At 34.5% G+C, this 18,177-nt stretch overlaps 1 protein-coding gene across 4 annotated transcripts in view; it reads left to right on the top strand.

Moving 5' to 3' along the window:
• The window catches only part of LOC138173247 (WD repeat-containing protein 7), a 494,247-nt gene that overhangs the window by 87,063 nt on the left and 389,007 nt on the right, over positions 1 to 18,177 (top strand). For all 4 annotated transcript variants that reach the window (XM_069103220.1, XM_069103240.1, XM_069103213.1 and 1 more), the window contains one exon: positions 13,361 to 13,575. In XM_069103220.1, the coding sequence (XP_068959321.1) occupies positions 13,361 to 13,575 (215 nt within the window). The remainder of the gene's footprint in view (positions 1 to 13,360; positions 13,576 to 18,177) is intronic.

Below are 18,177 nucleotides of genomic sequence, written 5' to 3'. Positions count from 1 at the left end.
AAAACACTGTGATTATTTTGAATTAAGCAATATGTGTTCTTAGATTGGTTCAATGTACTAAATTTTTGAATGCCCATATGATCCTGTTTCTGAATGTTTGTTCACTTTACTGTTTTCTGTACCTGTGTTCTCATCACCTCTCTAGAGATCCCACCTATCTCATCAATTTAATATTCCATTATATTTATTCTATGTACATATTATACTCTAATTTTTTTGTCCACATGTTTTATCACCCCTGCTAGACTTTGAACTATCTTCTCTAGTGCCTTTGCACATAAGAAGTGCTTAGTAAATGTTTAATAAATTGAAGTTGTTTATGATTTGTGTATTCATAATTAGAAATGATGTCCTTGATGAAAACTGCAGAGTTAATTATGAAACAGTCTTATTTGTGTATTGTTATCAAAAGGCACTCTGATGACAGTAATGACAGATATAAGAAGCTCTTAGATAGAATGAGTGTATTGAATTTACAGCTGATTTATTTTGCTTCTTTAAATTTTTTTAAATTAAAAACTTTTTTTTGTAGCTGATTTATTTTGAAAGAAAATGGAGTTATGCCTCTATAGAATTTGTTCAATTTAAGTTAATGAAAAAATTGGAAAAAATGTCATTTACCCACTTTTATTAAAGTACTTTTTAACCTATTAAACTGTGAAATAGTGTAAATAAGAGCTTAAATTTGAATATAAGCAAAAGCTGATTTTCTAGGATATTTGTAGGTGAAAGAAATAACTAATCCATAACTTCATAGAGCCTAGATGATGCTATTATTACAATCATTATACAGTGGTTATACATTATGCAATGAACTATAATTTGAATTATACCCTATATAATATTATATACATATAATATTGTAATATGTAGCAGTACTTTGATTATTACTATAGATTTGTGTCTTTATTCAAGTATGCCAGGGAATTTCAAAATAAAGGTAAAAAATGGAAAAACAAAATTATGTTTTGTGTTTTAGCTTTTATAACAGATTCGTGTTATCTTCCTTCCCTCCCCTCCCCCTGCCATGTTCAATATTTCCAGATATAAGGGACCTCAGGGAGTAAGTAGGAAATATCCTGAAGGTTGTGACATTATTTATTTATTAAGTAAATAAAAAATGAAGCAAGATAAATCAGACCGAGTCAAGGCTTGATGTCTGAAGTCTCCATAAACTCTGAATAGGTATTGGACCTTTGTTGTTATTGCTTTGGGATAGCCATTCTCAGCAATGAAGTTCTTTTAGCCCAAAACTAGCCCTATTAATTGTTTATTCTTCTGTAATATATACCTATTTGACATACATTGATATTTTTAGCTCAAAAAATTTGGAAAAAAATACCTTATTTTCTAGTTATGTGGAACATTTTACTTCCCTCCAGTGCTTTAATTTTTGGCAGAAATCAAAGTTTACTAATATACAGTGCACCTATGGTTGATAGTATAGAAGACAAAAACTTTTTTTTTTCCCTATCCTCATGTCATCTTTTGTCATTAATTGTCCTCTCTAATGACATTAAAAATAGGATACAGAGGTATACAATAGTTACTTCCTCACATTTTCAAATAAATAGAAAATTGTCCCACTTACCCAATAATGGACTTCACTTGGCCAGATGAGATTCCTGTCTTCCTTGGCCTGGACAGCAGATAACTTCTGAAGCTGCCTGGGCTCAGCATTGTGATCCTGGCTGGTGCAGATTTAGGGCCAAGTCTGGATTTCTTATAATGGAGAAGAGCTCTAGCATAAGTTAGGTAAGGCTGTTCAGTTATTTATTCAGTCTGCCTTTCACTAACCCATTTGTATCCCTTAATGGATAAATTTGGGGATTTTGGGAGCAGTGCGTTTTCTATTCACTCTCAAGATACCTGGTGCTTTGGGAATCTTGATCCTTCCATCTATTCACTTTTCCTGCCTAATTACCCATTTCAGTCTGGCACAGTCCCTGTTTTTAGAAGGATGCTGAAGTTGTAGAATCTAGCTCAGGGAATTATAGATATTCTTTCATTTTAAATTTGCTTGCCTGATTTTCATAAGTGTTAATAGAATTTTCTTTGAAGTGTAAGTTGTATAATTTCCTTTTTGTTAAATTTAAGCATTTAAAATCAATATTCTGTCACTCATTGGAATGAAAGCATCATACTATATTGCAGGGTGTCTAAGAGTCTGTCAAGTGATATACTCATGATGTTTCAAAAGTCTCAGTGCAGTTTAAACTTTAATGGCTTTTGTTTGTATGTATTTTTATATGTAGGTATATATGTATATATATTCATGTTTATATTATATTACTTATTTTTGTATTTTATTTTTTTTGTATTATTTATTATTATTGTATTTTAATTTGTTAAATGCAAATTAATTTGTTAAATCCAAGTCACCTATATAGAAAATTTCATGAAAATTGTCACTGTTCACTATATTCTCACTGGCTTATTTTTATACCCCTTCTTATAATGTTAACATAATGACTTCTATATACATATGGCCATAATAACATATTTTGTCTTAGTATTAATTCAGATTTCCTTGAAAAGCTGCAAAAAAAGTAATAGAGAAAGTGGTGAAATGGAGCATCTTATTGTAGTCCTGCCATTTAAAAAAAACGTAGACCTTCCAAAACTGAGTTAGGACATAATGGTATTCGTTTTTCTTTCAAATCTGAAAGACTTCTCTTTTAGTCTGAAATCTACCCTAAAGTTCTTTTTACTTGAAGTTGGGATTATTTTAGCTCAAAATAAGTGCATTTTAAAAATATAATGGAGGGAAAGTACAAGTGAATAAATGAAGTGTGTGTGTTTGAAAGTTGTGTTCACAGGAAAGATTCAGTAACTTGAAACATTTGAAGCTAATGTAAACCATATGCCCCAGACTCTGAGCGCCAGTATCGTGTATGAATTACATTTATCTAACTTTGGTTTGCATCATTCGATTGTTGCTCTTCCCCTCAAAACTGAAATTACCCACTAGAAACAGGAGGTGGTGCTGCAGTTCAGTCGTTTTATTGTCAATGGCACATTTGAAATAATGTTTATTACATATTGTATCCTTTTTTCTGATGGTGTTTATTGAGAAAGGGATTTGAGTTTAACTGCATTATTTTTTTTATAAAAAGATATTGAATTATTTTTCTGTATTCTTTGCCATTTACCCTTAAGTTTAAAGATAAGGATAACAGTTAAGGGAAATTCTAGAAGAATGTAAAATATCTTGGGACAGGGTGCTAAGAAAGAGCTTTGGCCTAGGTTCTTGACAGTGTTCAAGTGACTTCTTGGTTTTATGCAGGTGGAAGATACAGCTTTCTTAGCTGTTTTCTGTCACTCTCTTTTATCCCTCATATTGAGACAGTCACTAGTTCCTGTTGATTCTTCCTTCATATTTTTTTTCTCATATCCATCCTTTCCAATTCTCTTGCTAGCATTCTAATTAAGGTTCATATATTCATGTTTCATCTAGACTATCAAAGTAGTATACCAAGTAGTCTTACTTCCTCCAGCCTGTCTATTTTATATCCTGTCTTGTACTTTGCTGAATTATTTTCCCCAAACACTGATTTAATCTTGTCATTCCACTGTTTTTTAAATATTCAAGGCCTCCATGTTGCTTATATGCTAAGTTCCACATTCTAATTTAACCCTCTTCATCCTGAGATTCTTCATGGTGTGTCTACAACTTTAACTGGCTATCACTACATTGTTTCCAGTTAATTGCTATTAAAAAGTACTATTATTGACATTTTTTTTACACATAAAGGGTCTATTTGGATTTGAAGTATAAATATGAGTGTGAGTAGTTTTAATGTACATTTAGAAAAATTAGTGACTTGGAGCATTTTTCATAAGGTTATTTATAGTTTGCAATTTTTCTTTGTGATAACTTTTATCTTTGTCCATTTTTGTATTGGAGAATAATTCTTGATTTTATGTATTTTAAAAAATTCCTTCCATACTTTGAATCTTGGACTTTTATTGGTGATATTGAATGATCTATATTTTTTCATGCTGATTATCTGAATTGAATCCTTCCACTTCAGCATGTACGATGAGATTTTAAAATAAAATACGAATTGATGTTATAAGAAATGTCTCTTATTTATTTTTGATGCCTGATAATATATTTTGAGGTTTAAGAATTTAGAAAGCTATATTAGCTATTTAAAGCAGGTACAAATATTTATTGCATTTATTATGTGTTTTTAGGGATATACCTGCTGATTCAGCATCTTGCATCAAAAATCACCATAGTTTAGATTGTGTGACAGGTGAAATGGAGTGCAGAAAGAAGATATGCTTGAAAATCAAAAGGTCATTTAAATGTCAGATGCTGTAATATAACTCTTGTGTGGTTTGTCACTGAATTGTCAATAGAATCAATGGTTACTTTATTTAAATCACAAAGATTTTACATGGAATCTTGCCTTTTCTTTCAATTTTTTTTTTCAGAATTTGGAAGATATTTTTAGATTTGAAAGAGCAATAGTGTTAATGTTCCTATATTGTATTTCCCACATTAATTCTCCCCTTTTGATTAATTCTAGTGGCAATTTGTGTTATTCAGAATTTAAGAAAAAGCATTGAACGCTAATAACCTTCCACATGTGGTACAAAACAGAATTATATGTAGCCATGTTTCTTTCTGTTTTACCTATGTAAAACAAATGCATTAGGGCCTAGGAAAGGGTCTGTAAGATAGTTTTGTTAAATTATTTTGAGTCACTTCTCAGTATATTCTGGAAAGTGATGTGGACTCTCAACATCTTGGGGTTGGGGTATCTTATTCTACTGGGGTATCTTTATTCAAAAATCTATCTATTTTTGGAGCCATAGCAAAAAATCTAGCTTCCCACACTTTCTTTACTATTTCCTTTTATTAGTGGCTTCCTGTGCCATGGAGCCTGCTTCTAATACTGTATTCCTTCGTAGTATTCTAGTCACAGTATAAATTGTTCTCCTAATGATGTTCATTTCATTCCACATCATTTCATATAAGACTTGCCATGTTTATTCAAGTCATTTCCTTTTGTTATTTGGTACAGTTCAATAATATTTCATTACATTCATCTGCCATAAATTCTTTTTAATAACAAAAAGTGATGCTTTGTTTTTGTAAATATGGGTTCGTTCCCAATATTGCATCCCATGCTGATGCTTAAGTCAGATTCATAGCATGGGTTGCACTCATCAGGAAAAAAATTGGTAGATAATGTGGGAAAAGTGACATGAGGAGTTTAATATTGGGTTTCTGGACTCTGTTACTCCCTTTCTTCAGAAGGAGTGGTGGATTATTGGGCTGAATTGTTTGGTACATTGGTAAACTTCTATAATTCTGAAAGATTTTTTCCCCCTGATTCGAGACATGTGCAACTTCTTTGTATCTAAGAGTTAGTAGTTACTGCCTTCCCCTGAAGGTATAGCTAGATGGTCAAGTCATACAAGTCCAAATGCTACTAATAAGAATAAATCCAACAAAGTACTTTTTAAGTGAGAAACATTCTAATTATTATTCCAGTATTTCAAAGGATGTGTGATTTTAAAGATGTAGGTACTCCTGCCACCAACACAGACCACAGTCTCTCTATGCCTCTCTGTAAGTGATCTCATGAATTATTGTGACCAAAAAATTCATTATTATATGATGGCTGTGTGTCCCTGATAGGTCTTCTCTTAAATTAGTGAGGTTCTTCCTGAAGTTTGTACTTGATTTTTTCCATCTTGGTATATGATCTGCCAAAACTTTTGGCCACCATGGGCTTTTTGAATGAGGGATGGCTTTATGCTCTAAGTCATCACTATAGTTAGAAGTGGAACTATTCCAGTTACTTAGTACTTGTGAATGATTGGGTAACAACTCTCATTTTACTTTATCTTATGCTTTATTTTGCTATGCTAATCCTACCCTTCCCCCCTTTAGCTCCCTGTGTGTTCTTCCATTTGAATGTAGAGGCAGAAACTTTCTTTCTACTTGTATTTATATTCCTAGAATTTAGTAATCCCTTAATAAATGGTAGTTGCTAAGCCAAAAAAGGTGCTCTTTTTTCCCCACTTTTTTCTTTCTGAATCCTTATACTTGGTATAGTTTTGTCTTTGCTTATTTCCTCATCTGCGTAATGGAATTGGACTAAGCTATCCCTAAACCATATCAGGTCTAACATTGTGAGCCTATGATCATAAAAAACTGCGATCATGGTTTTAATGGCCTTTGATGCACGTAATCGGTTGTTTTTTTCTTTCTTTAAGCATATTAGGAAGTAAATTGTTAGGATGTCAAGCACAGTTTAGTTCCTTTTTGTCCTCTCTGCATAAGATCTTCTACCCTTTTTCTCGTGATACTGTTAAGAAGGCAGGAAGGTGGTGCGGTGCTTGGAGGGAGTCAGAAGAGTCTTGAGGAGACAACTTAGATGGGTTCTACCTGTGTGACCCTATGCAAGTCACTTAAATTTTTTCATCCTTCATTTTTTTATCTTTAAAACGGGGATAATAATAGCACCTACCACACAGGCTTATTATGAAAATCAGTCTTTTGATTGATCAACATTTATTAAGTGCCTTCTATGTGCTAGGCCCTGTTCTAAGGGCTTGAAATAAAAGAGACAAAAGGCAGTTTGCTGACCTCAAGGAACCTTACAATCTAATGAGGGAGAGGGCATGCAAACAAATATAAACAAGGCAAGATATATACTGTATAAATAAGAAGTAATTAACCAGGGAAGGCACTGGCATTGCGAGGGGTTCAGAAAGACTTCTTTGTAGAAAGTTGGGTTTTAGCCAAGCATTAAAGGAGGTCAGTAGTTGGAGCAGACTGGGAAGAGTGATCCAAGCATGAGGGACAACCAAAGAGAATGCTTAGCCCTGAGAGAGTGTTTTGTTTGTGGAACAAGATAGGAAGCTAGTAGTGCCGTTGGATTAAAGGTTACATGTAAGGTGTAAGAAGACTGGAGAGGTAGAAGGAGTCTGGGTTAAGAAAAGCTTTGGACGCCAAACAGAGCATTTTTATTTGATTCTAGAGGATATAGGGAGCCACTAGAGTTTATTGAATGGAGGTTGTGATATGATTCTATCTGTATTTTAGAAAAATAATTTTTGTAGCTGAATGGAGGATGGATGTAATGGGGAGAGACTTGAGGATGTAGACCTACCACCAGTAGACTATTGCAGTAGGCCACTAGTGTGGAGTCCAGTAGTGTGAGGTGATGAGAGCCTGTGCCAGAATGGTGGCAGTGTCAAAAAAGAGAAGGGAGCATATTTGAAAGATGTTGCAGAGGTGAAGTTGACAGCCTTTGGCAGTAGCTTGCATATGGCCAGTGAGAGAAGGGGAGGAATCCAGGATGAGTCCTAGGTTGTGAATCTTGTGAGCCTGATAGACTGGGAGGATGGTTCTGCCCTCCATAGTAACAGAGAAGGTGGGGAGAGGTGAGGATGTTTAGGGGGAAAGACAGTAAGTTCTGTTTGGAACATACTGAATTTAAGATGTCTATTGGGCATCCAGTTTGAGATGTCTGAAAAGCCATTGGAGATGTGAAATTGGAGATTGGGGCAGGATAGGTAGATCAAGAGAGAACACAAGAAAGTACTTTTTGCAAACCTTAAAGAGCTATAGCACTCTATACCACTTTAAGGCTTGCAAAAAGCACTTTTATGGCAATAGTAGTGGTAATAGTACTTTTTACCTAACGCATATTCAGATACTTGATTTATACTTATCATATAATAATACTACCATATTTTTTTTAAGTGATAAGAGAATTTACCAAAAACTGGAAGTGATTTGTGACTAACATAGTTGTATTTGAGACAATTGGAATTCTTTTGGTGTATTAAAAATGACAGTTTTTTTGGTGTGAAGATTAGAACCTTTTAATAGTTCAGTCAACAAGTATTTGTTGAGAAGCTTTAGTATTTTGGTAGGTACTTAATTAAGTTATTAAAAATCTGAAAGTAATGGTCACATTAGGAAATAATTGCCCTGAATCTATGAAAGGCTTATTTTGGGTAATTAGGTTAGGAATGAATGTTTGACATAAATTTGTAGACCAAATGAAACAATACCTTATGATTATTTGAATCAGACCTTGTAAAAGTGAGAAAGGATCATTTATTCTTGTGATATTGGCTCCAGTTTAGGTATAACTTTAGTGGGGGCCTACTAAGAAATTTTGTTCTTTGACAAAAGTAAACTGAGGAAAATATATCCATGAATATCACAATTTTAAAATTGAATTCAAATTCTGATAATAAGTAGATTTTATTCAATGAAATTTATCTAGTGTAATCAATTATTCTAAGATTGGCAGTTAACTTCACTGTTTTTTGTAAATATTTAGTGACTTGAATTAGAATTATCAAAATAATAAAAAGTACAATGATAAGTTACCATTACTTTCTCTTAAGATAAAGTGTCTGTCAAATACTTTATATCAGCTCTTACTAAATAGTTTAATAGCCTCCCACATATATGTTGGGACAATTTGTAGGCAACTAATTATGGCATTTGAGTGTGTGGATATGTTCAGTGGATACATTTGTGATCATTTAACACTAAGAAAAAAATATATGACTGGACTCTGTAGTTCCAAAATATTTATTCAGCCAGTATTTATTAACCTTTATTGTGTGAAGAATTGTTCAAGGCATTATAGAAAGAAAAAGGAGACCTATTTTTTTTTTTTTTTGCCTTTTGGAGGGCAATTGGGGTTAAGTAACTTGCCTAAGGTTAGTTACATGGCTAGTTCTTTTGTGTTAAGTTTCTGAGGCTGGAACTGAACTCAGGTCCTCCTGACTCCGGGGCTGGCGCTTTACTCACTGTGCCACCTAGCCGCCCCCAAGGAGACCTATTTTTTTTTTTCCTTTTGGAGGGCAATTGGATTTAAATAATTTGCCCAGGGTTACAAGGCTAGTGTTTTTGTGTGGGTGTTAAGTGTCTGAGGCTGGAACCGAACTCTGGTCCTCCTGACTCCAGGGCTGGCACTTTACTCACTGCACCTCCTAGCTGCCCCGAGACCTATTTTTTTTTAAAAGCTTTATATTTTATATTGTTTTTTTAAGTATTTTTTTCCTTTGTAGCATTTATCTACTCTCTCTTTCATTTGAAAAAAAAAAACAACAAAATCTTTGCAACAAATATGCATAGTCCACTTAGTAAACATTTAAGTGCACATATGTGCTAGGCATTGTGCTAAGTGCTGGGATGCAAAAACCAGTTCCTGTCCTCTAGGAGCTTATAATCTAATGGAGAGATAACAAACAAACAAATATATACAAAGAAGCTATGTAAAGAATACTTAGAAAATAATTAACAGAGAAAATTAAGAGGGAATGATAAAGGCTTCCTGAAGAAGATGGGATTTTAGTTGGAATTTGAAGGAACCCAAGGAAGTAAGGAGGTAGCAGTGAGGAGAGAGAGAATGTTTCAGGTATGGAGGACACACAGTAAAAATATCTGAAGACAAGTTGGAGTGTCTTGTTTGTTAAACATCCAGGAGACCAATGTCATTGGATTGAAGAGTAGATTATGAAGAATAAAGTATAAGACTCAAAAGGTTGAGACAGAGCAAAGTTATAAAGGTTTTTGTATACCAATCAGATGACTTTGTATTTTATTCTGGAGGCAATAGGAAGCCACTGGAGTTTATGGAGTGGAAGGAAGACATGATAGGACCTGTGCTTTAGGAATATCACTTTAGTGGCTGAATGGCAGATGGATTGGAGTGAGGAGAGACTTGAGGTGGGCAGACCCACTGATAGGCTATTACAATAGTCCGGGTATGGGGTGATGAGGGCCTGTAGCAGAGTATTGGCAATGTCAGAGGAGAGAACGGGGAATATTTGAGAGATGTTGCATAAGGTGAGATCAACAGGCCTTGGCAGCAGCTTGGACATAGGGGCTAATATGTATCTATATATCTATCACTATCATGAGGAGCCCAGGATGACTCCAGGTTGCAAGACTGGGAGCCTAGGAGGTTTGTGTTACCCTTGACAGTAATAGGAAGATAGGAGAAAGGGAAGGTTTAGAAAAAAAGATGAGTTCAGTGTCAAGGGAAGCTAATTTTCTTGTTGTCTGTCTCCAAAAAGACATATCTCATTCTGCATTTTGAGTCTATCTGATAGAATCTATCATCTCTCTGTTAGAAGGTGAGTAGTTTGAGTTATCTTTGGTCCTTGCGAACTGTGGTTTGTCATTGCATGCATTGATAAGAGTTCTAAATTCTTTCAAATTTGTTTTTTTTTTATACTGTTCCTGTTAGTATATAAAAGACAATACTTAGTACTGTGCCTGGCCCATAGTAGTTCCTTAATAAGTGTTTGTTGACTTGACCGAATCCTGGTGATGTTAATTTTGTTCCACATCATTTCATACAAGACTTGCCATATTTCTCTGAATAATTTCCTTTCATTATTTGTTACAGTTCAGTAATTTCATTACATTCATATACCATAATTTGTTCTTTTCTTGATACTCTTGTTATAGTTCTTTGCAGCAACAAAAAGGTGATGCTATATTTTTGTAAATATGGGTTCTTTTCCAGTATTGCATCCCATACTGATCCTTAAGTCAGATTCATAGAATGGGTTGCACTCATCAAGATAAATAGGTAGATAATGTGGAGAAAGTGACATAAAGAGTCTAATATTGGAACTCTGAACTCTGTTACTCTCTTTCATCAGGAGTAGTGGATTATTGGGTTGAGTTGTTTATGTTTATTATCCTGGTTCTATTCACTCCACTCCGCATCAGTGTATATGTGTCTTCCAAGTTTCCTCTGAAATTGTCCATTACATCATGATTTTTGGCACAATAGTATTCCATTACACTCATATACTCCAACTTGTTAAGTCATTCTCCAGTTGATTGTTACACCCTCAAACTGTTGTTCAGATGGCCATCATGAAAGAGGTGATATAAATATTTTTGTACATATGAGTCAGTTTCTTGTTTCTTTGCTCTCTTTGGGCTACAAGCCCAAGAACATGAATTTTTGTGACTTTTTGGGCATAGTTCTAGATTTTTTTCCTAAATGGCTAAACCATTTCATAGTTCTACCAATAGTGCTTTAGTGTGCCTGTTTTCTGTAGCCCTTCCCAACATTTGACATTTTCTGTTGTCATTTTTGCCAATTTGATGGAGATGAGATATCTCAGAGATGCTTTAATTTTCTTTTCTCTGGTTATTAGTGGTTTGGAACATTTTTTATATGACTATTGATAGTTTGTATTTTTTTCTTTTGAAAACTGCCTGTTAATATGATGTCTTAATTTGCCTTTTGGAGGAATGACTCATATTTTTATAAAGTTGAACAATTTCTTATATATCTCAGAAAGGATTAACTGAGAGACTTACTGTAAAGTTTTTTTTTAGTTGCCTATTTCCATTCTAACTTTAACTGCATTGATTTTGTTCATCCAAAGCCTCTAAAATTTTGTCATCCTTTTTTCTTCTTTGTTTGATCATCTTTCCTTATCCATAGTTGTAAAACAGATAGCTTCTTCCTCTTAATTTGCTTATAATGTCACCTTTTATGTCTTAATATGTTGTGTGTAATTTATCTTGGTAGATGATTTGAGATGTTGGTTTTCATCTAATTTCTGCCAAACTTATTTCCACTGTTCTTGGCAGTTTTTCTTTTCTCTTTTAACCTAGTAGTGAGCCTTTCTCTTAGTAACTGGGATCTGTGTTTCATCTAACGTTATGCTACTGTTTTAAGAGGAATTGCGGATAGTATAGTTGTATAGTAGCTAGAGCTCTGGAGTTGGGAGTCAGGAAGATCTGGGTCCAAATTTTTCCTGAGACACTCCCTTGCTGTGTTGCCCTAGGCAGGTCACTTAACCTTTTTCTAGCTCAGTTTCCTTGTCTATAAAGTGGGGATAATAATAACATCTACCTCTCCAAGTTGGTGTGAGGACCAGGTGAGATAACCTACATAAAGTGCTGTGCAAACCTTAAAGTGCTAAGTAGATGCAAACTCTTCTTATTTTTATTGTACACAGTGCTTTATGGTTACAAAGTATTTTCACATCTCGCTTGAAGGCTTTGCAAGTGTGATCTGTTTATAAATGAAGGTGTTGCACCTCAGGGAGGTTGACTAGGATCTTTCACATTCAATAAATGGTACAGCTGGTATTCAAATCCAGATCTTGGTTCAGTGTTCTTTTCTATTATTTTGCCACTCGTCTTGACTGGACTTTGAAGTCTCTGGAGGAGAGAGTGAGGCTGACGACTCAGGCTTCACTTAATTCCAATTCTTGCACAAGTCAAGACATCACCTCATGATGTTAACGGTCCTCTTTGAGAACAAATGATGAACAGCAACAACCAGAAAACATGCCTTCATGTTAATAGTAAAGTGTTGTGTAGTGCCTTCCATAACTCCCCCACCCCAGAACCACTCAATCTTACTTTGAGATGGTCTTGAAAGAATGCCTACATTGCCATCATCTAAAGTGACATCTAAAGATCTCTCTGTGGGTAGCATTTGGCTAAATGTTTCTCTGCCTGCTGGGAGAGTACTCTTTGGGAGCCTAATGGAGATGTGTGTGCAAATTTCCTTAATCTCTCCTAACTGAAAATGTTTTTTTCCTTCTTCAAATTTTCTTAAAGCTATTTGTCTGCCTTTCTCATTTGTGTCCATCATACCCTGCTTTCCAAATAGCGCATATACATGAAGAAAAGAGCAAATATGTATTTTGAAATATTCTTTTTTTTATAAGTACATTTAGAAATAGATTGGATATAGCCAGAATCTTGAAAATGGTTAAGTTTAGCTATGAGAATGGCTGCAGAGAGACATTTATCTACACATCTTATAGTTCGAGATAATTTTATGGAGAAAATGAGACTCTGTGAGTTGTGTAAATGGAAGGAGGACAGTTTGTAGGGGGAGGATTTCCCAACCACATGCATCAATTTAGGTGAAAGCTTAAAAATTAGGAATATAGAATGATTGATTTAAGAGAGCATCAAACTAGATTGAGGCCAAGGACTGTTTTTTGTTTGTTTGCTTTGGGGGAGGGGGAAGACCCTTCAACACCAAACACCATCCTCTTCACATAAAATTATTGTAGTAAATTTCCTTGGCAATTGTGGAGGAAATGTGGTGGCAGCTTGGTAAAGATTTTTCTTTTGTCTATAGCTAAAGTGGAATGGAAAGCCAGACAAGAGCTTTACAGAGCAGTAGTAGTAGGTTAGTGAAAGTGCCCAGGGAGAATGATGCCATTGTTTTGAACATTGGAGTAGAGAGTTGATAGAGGCGGGAAGTCCAGAGTAATATGTTTATTAAAATTTTTATATAGACACATTATTTTAAGTAAATTAGTTAGAGGTTTTGGTATAATGCAATATACTTAACATGTTCTTTTTTTTAAGGTGCCCTGGATCGTTGTGTGATGGGGATTACAGCAGTTGAGATTTTGAATGCTTGTGATGAAGCAGTTCCTGCTGCAGTTGATTCTCTTAGTCATCCAGCTATTAATTTAAAACAGGCTATGACAAGACGTAGTCTTGCTGCTCTAAAAAATATGGCCCATCACAAGCTACAAACCCTTGCTACTAACCTCTTGGCTTCTGAAGCATCTGACAAAGTAAGTTTTGTCTTTGAATATATGAATTACTTAGTTCTCAAATTAGTAATACATTTATAGTATATTTTTAGCATTTATCTTAGACTTCTTGATGAAAACTATTGTGAAGATAACTCATTTTCTGTGTTTTATCATAGGTTACATATACTATGTATATTTTCTTTTAGGAGTATTTCAAACACTATTGTGAAAACATAAACTTCGCTTACTTACAAAGTAGGTTCTAAATATTCTAATGTAGATGACTTTTTAATATCAGTAGTAGCATTTTAGAATAGGTGACATTTCTCATTTTAATGTATTTTGGCTGATGCTTGAATCCAAGTTAATTTATCCTAAGGAGAAAATGTAATTTAGCAAACTCATACATTGTTAATCATTTGTTTTAAGTCTGATATTTTGCTTTCATTAAGACCATTAATCAAAAGAATATGAGAAAATGCTTGAATTTCCTCGAGTGTTTGAAATGTACTTGTTACATTCCATTACAAGGATCCCAACTCAGTATTTTTTTTAACAGAATGCCTATAATCAAGATAAAAAGTATAAATCACATTGTCTTTCATTAATTTTATAATGATTCTTTTGTTCTCTAGCTTTTAGTCAGTATTCCCTTTGTAAGATATGCTCTGTGGCACTTTTACAGTTTTCTATCAGGAGTTGCTATGCAGCTGTCTCTGGGAATGAAGGACAAGGGTAGCATGGATAATTGAAATCTAGAGATAATCCCCAGACCTCATTTGAGTCAATAGTTAAAATCTCCACCTCTCTCAACCTTTTACCAGTGCTGTTAGTAAGTAGCAAAAATGACTGATTTGAATTTATAACTTTTCCCACCCTTTGCTGCTTATCCTCTGAAGCAAGAAATGTGAACAGTGAAATGAGCAAAAGGCTTTTAATTCACAAATTGAAAATTTAGCCCAGCAAAAATGGAGTCGACTACGTCCAAGACATAGATAATTTTGGATTTCCATAGTAATTGGTCTTGTTGCCAGTTCTGCTTCTCTGAAGTGTAACACTTGACAATTATGTTTTGTCCTGACTTTTGGATATTAGAAGTCTGAATCTTTTTTGCATCATTTTTTCTTTCCTTTATCTCTAACCCCTAAGGGGTATGGAAGAAACCATAACTTAAACTTGTCTGTGATGACCACATTTTCTTTGAAAGAGCCACACAGATGCCTATTGGAACCCTGATTTATATGTAAAATTGTTTGTAAACCATTAATATTAAGTAATAGATTTGGACATATGACATTGTTTAAAATTATTTAACTTTGAGGTATTTTGTTGAAAGACAGGCATATAATACATATTTTCAAATAGAAATAATTTTCTTCAGGTTATCCTCTGAAAACAAAAATATGGAAAAATCATTATACAACTAGAAACTTAAAAAAATTGTACAGTAACATTTACAAAAGTCTTTTATAAATAGTCATGGTCCATTATGTGATTTTTACAGTCTTGTTTGTCCCAGTTTTAATAGCACACTTTATAGTGCAATTAGTGATAAAAGCACCAGATATCAGAGACATTACACTTATGTATTGTAAAATATATTGCTTGTGAACATACACAGTCCTGTGTAACAGTGGTAATTGTTGCCTAGCCTACCAGGAAAACAATTATAGTAGGGGAAAAAGGCTTAAGAAGCTGAGGCTGCAAAGGGATAATCACTTTATGAAAAATGTATGCTGATGGGACCATTAGGGATTTTGTTCACTGTTTGCTCATGTTCAGATTATGGGTCTTTCTGAGAGAAATTGCAGAAATGAGCCGTCCTTTTGGATGACATTAGTTTTCTGATTTTGGTGAAAAATGTACAAAAAAATAAGAACAGAATTCCTAATCTGAAAAATATGACCAGAAGTCTACTAGTGTAGTGGGCTTCTTTTCAAAATGCAGGGTTTTCTAATATAAAATTATGGATATCATTGGAGATTCATATCCATTTTGTATATCGTTAATAACCTTATTTTTACTCATTGCAGTAGAATTCTCAGCTATTAGTCATGAATATTTTATGTAAGTAATATTGTTAATCTCTTTAGCTATAGATAGTTTTTTTTTATACACAAAAGACAAATAAGTAATCTACTGGCCAGTTTTTTTTTTTAAACTGGAAGATAATAGATGGAAAAAAAATGGAATTGCTATTATTTATTGCAAATTTAGGTAGCACAGTGGATAGAGTGCTGGGTCTCATCTTTGTGAGTTCAAATGTGGCCTCAGATTTTTACTCTGTGACCCTGGGCAAGTTACTTGACGCTGTTTGCCTCAATTTTCTCATCTGTAAAATGAGCTGGAGAAGGAAATGGCAAAATCACTCCAGTATCTTTGCTGAGAAAACCCCAAATGGAGTCAGGAAGAGTTGGCTGTTACTGAAACGACTAAACAGTGACAGTTGTAAACTTACATTTTTCTTGTTGGATGAGTCTTTCTAATGATAAGGCAAGAAGTTGTTTTTATTAAATGATTATTGTGTGCAAGGCATTGTGGTGAGTACTTAGGGATACAAAATACCAGCAAAAAGAGACTCTTTGCCCTCAAGGGGCCCACATTTTAGATGAGAGGAGTCACACAAAACAGAGCCAGAAAGGATAGGGTAGGAAATATACATGTGGGGGGTCATGGTAGTCAAGTCCTTGTGTCAAAAGCAGAACCAGGAGGGGAATGAAGGATAGATGGCCTTATCCCTTCCCAAATGGAAGCACCTGAAGGAATTTACCAGTAGAAAAAGGGGTCTATAGAGGTGGAGGCAGGATACAGGATGAGAAAGTTCTGTCCTGGGGAAAGTTATAGGGTAAGGGGACACCTGTGACATTTGGTGGCAAAGTGTTGAAAGCTAGAAGGTCATTGTATAATCTCTAGCATACAAAAGAACTGTGTCCTCCAAAGTTCATTTTTAGATAACGTTTTAAAGTCTAAAATTTATCAGAAATACATTGTAGTATGAATCCCTGGCAAGCTCAAAATACCTTACTTCTTTCATAAATATCTGAAATATTTCATTTAAGTCCTACTACCCTGACTCTATGGCATGGAATGGAATCTAGCTTTGTGAAGGCTCTTCCCTATTAAATAAAGATGTACTTCTAGTACAGGTCTGACAAAAGGCTGTGTTTACCTTCTGATTACCACACTAGGTAAAACTCTGAGACTTATGTCCTCATAGGGCTTGGCACAAAGGAGATCAATTGTTTTATCTAAGGTAAAGCATGAAAATAATCTTTTAAGGGATATAATGATTACTGTCTTCTCTCCTGGAGAAGATATTTTCACTGATTAAGGTCTTTGAAGAATGTCCCAAAATATTTTGGAGTATAACTTCATGACCACTTTTAATGTGAAAGACAGTGAACAAGGATCTTACTTCAAGAAAGTGCGGAGAGCAAGGAAATGTTTGTAGTGATTTTTAATAGTGTGCAGTATTACTAGTTCTAGCAGGTCTGCAACAGACTGCCCTGTAGTCTATTTATAGGAGGACATAATCAAAAGTCATCCAGTATGCGCTAATAGGGAAGGGTCTTAGTTGCATTATTAGAGGGAGTGTAAACATTTTTTTTTATTCAACAAGTATGTTGTTGGGCATGTAACATATGCTAGACTGTGGGAAATACAAAGCAAAATGAAAAATTCCATTTTCAAGGAGCTTCTGTTCTGTAGGAGTGATCATTGATCCATTAGACTATTTAGATAAATGTCTTGAGCTAGGAAAGTAATTCTCCTACCGTTCTCTTCTCTAGTCAAACTGCATCTGGATTATTGTGTTCAATTCTGGGTAGCACATTTTAGGAAAGACATTTAAAAGCAAGATGCTGTCCTAAGTAGAGCAGTCAGGATTGGCTAAGGCCTAAAGATCATATAATGTGAAAATTGTTTAGAAATTTGCGGGGAACATTATTGCTATTTGCAAGTATTTGATGGATCATTATATGAAAGTGGAATTAGACTTTTTCCTTTGTGGTTTCTAATGTAGAACTAGGAACAACTAGGCTGGAGTTACAATAAAGGCAGATTTTGACTTTGGATGAAAAAAAAACAACTTCCTGATATTTATAGTGATCTCATTTAGAGTTGATAGCTAACCTTGGAAGGCACTGGTTTCATTCCCACTGCTTGTCTTCAAGCAAAGATTGGGTAACCGCTTGATAGGTGTTTTGTAGAGGGGGTTCAGACTTATTAGGCTTGTAGGTCTCTGGGTTTAGCTCTCAGTTTATATAAACTCTTGTCTGTTTACAATGAAGAAGACAATAGTATAAAATAATACTGTTGCACATGTTATATCCTTCATCAGCATTGTGGGTTGAATAGACCTTTTACACTGGTCTGAGGAGCTGTCACTTAAAAATATTTGTTTTTAGGAGTAAATATGTTTCAAGTTCCAATCTGCGCTGTTTGGAAAAATTTGTCTCTTACAGAGTAGTTGTTAATAGTCTGTAAGAGAAGGAGAATCATGCCAATGGAGCCTTGAAGTCAAGAAAATCCCTCTTCCCACTCTCTACCCCTTAACAGTGGTATGGAATGGGATATAGTGGGATCATGAAAGGAAAGAGAGAGAGAGAGAGAGAGAGAGAGAGAGAGAGAGAGAGAGAGAGA

The sequence above is a fragment of the Petaurus breviceps genome, unplaced genomic scaffold (genome assembly GCF_028583685.1).
Source record: "Petaurus breviceps papuanus isolate PSGF00001 unplaced genomic scaffold, PetGlider_PUasm1.0 129, whole genome shotgun sequence".
In the NCBI taxonomy this organism is placed as follows: domain Eukaryota; kingdom Metazoa; phylum Chordata; class Mammalia; order Diprotodontia; family Petauridae; genus Petaurus; species Petaurus breviceps.
This window is presented reverse-complemented; position numbering and strand designations above follow the sequence as displayed.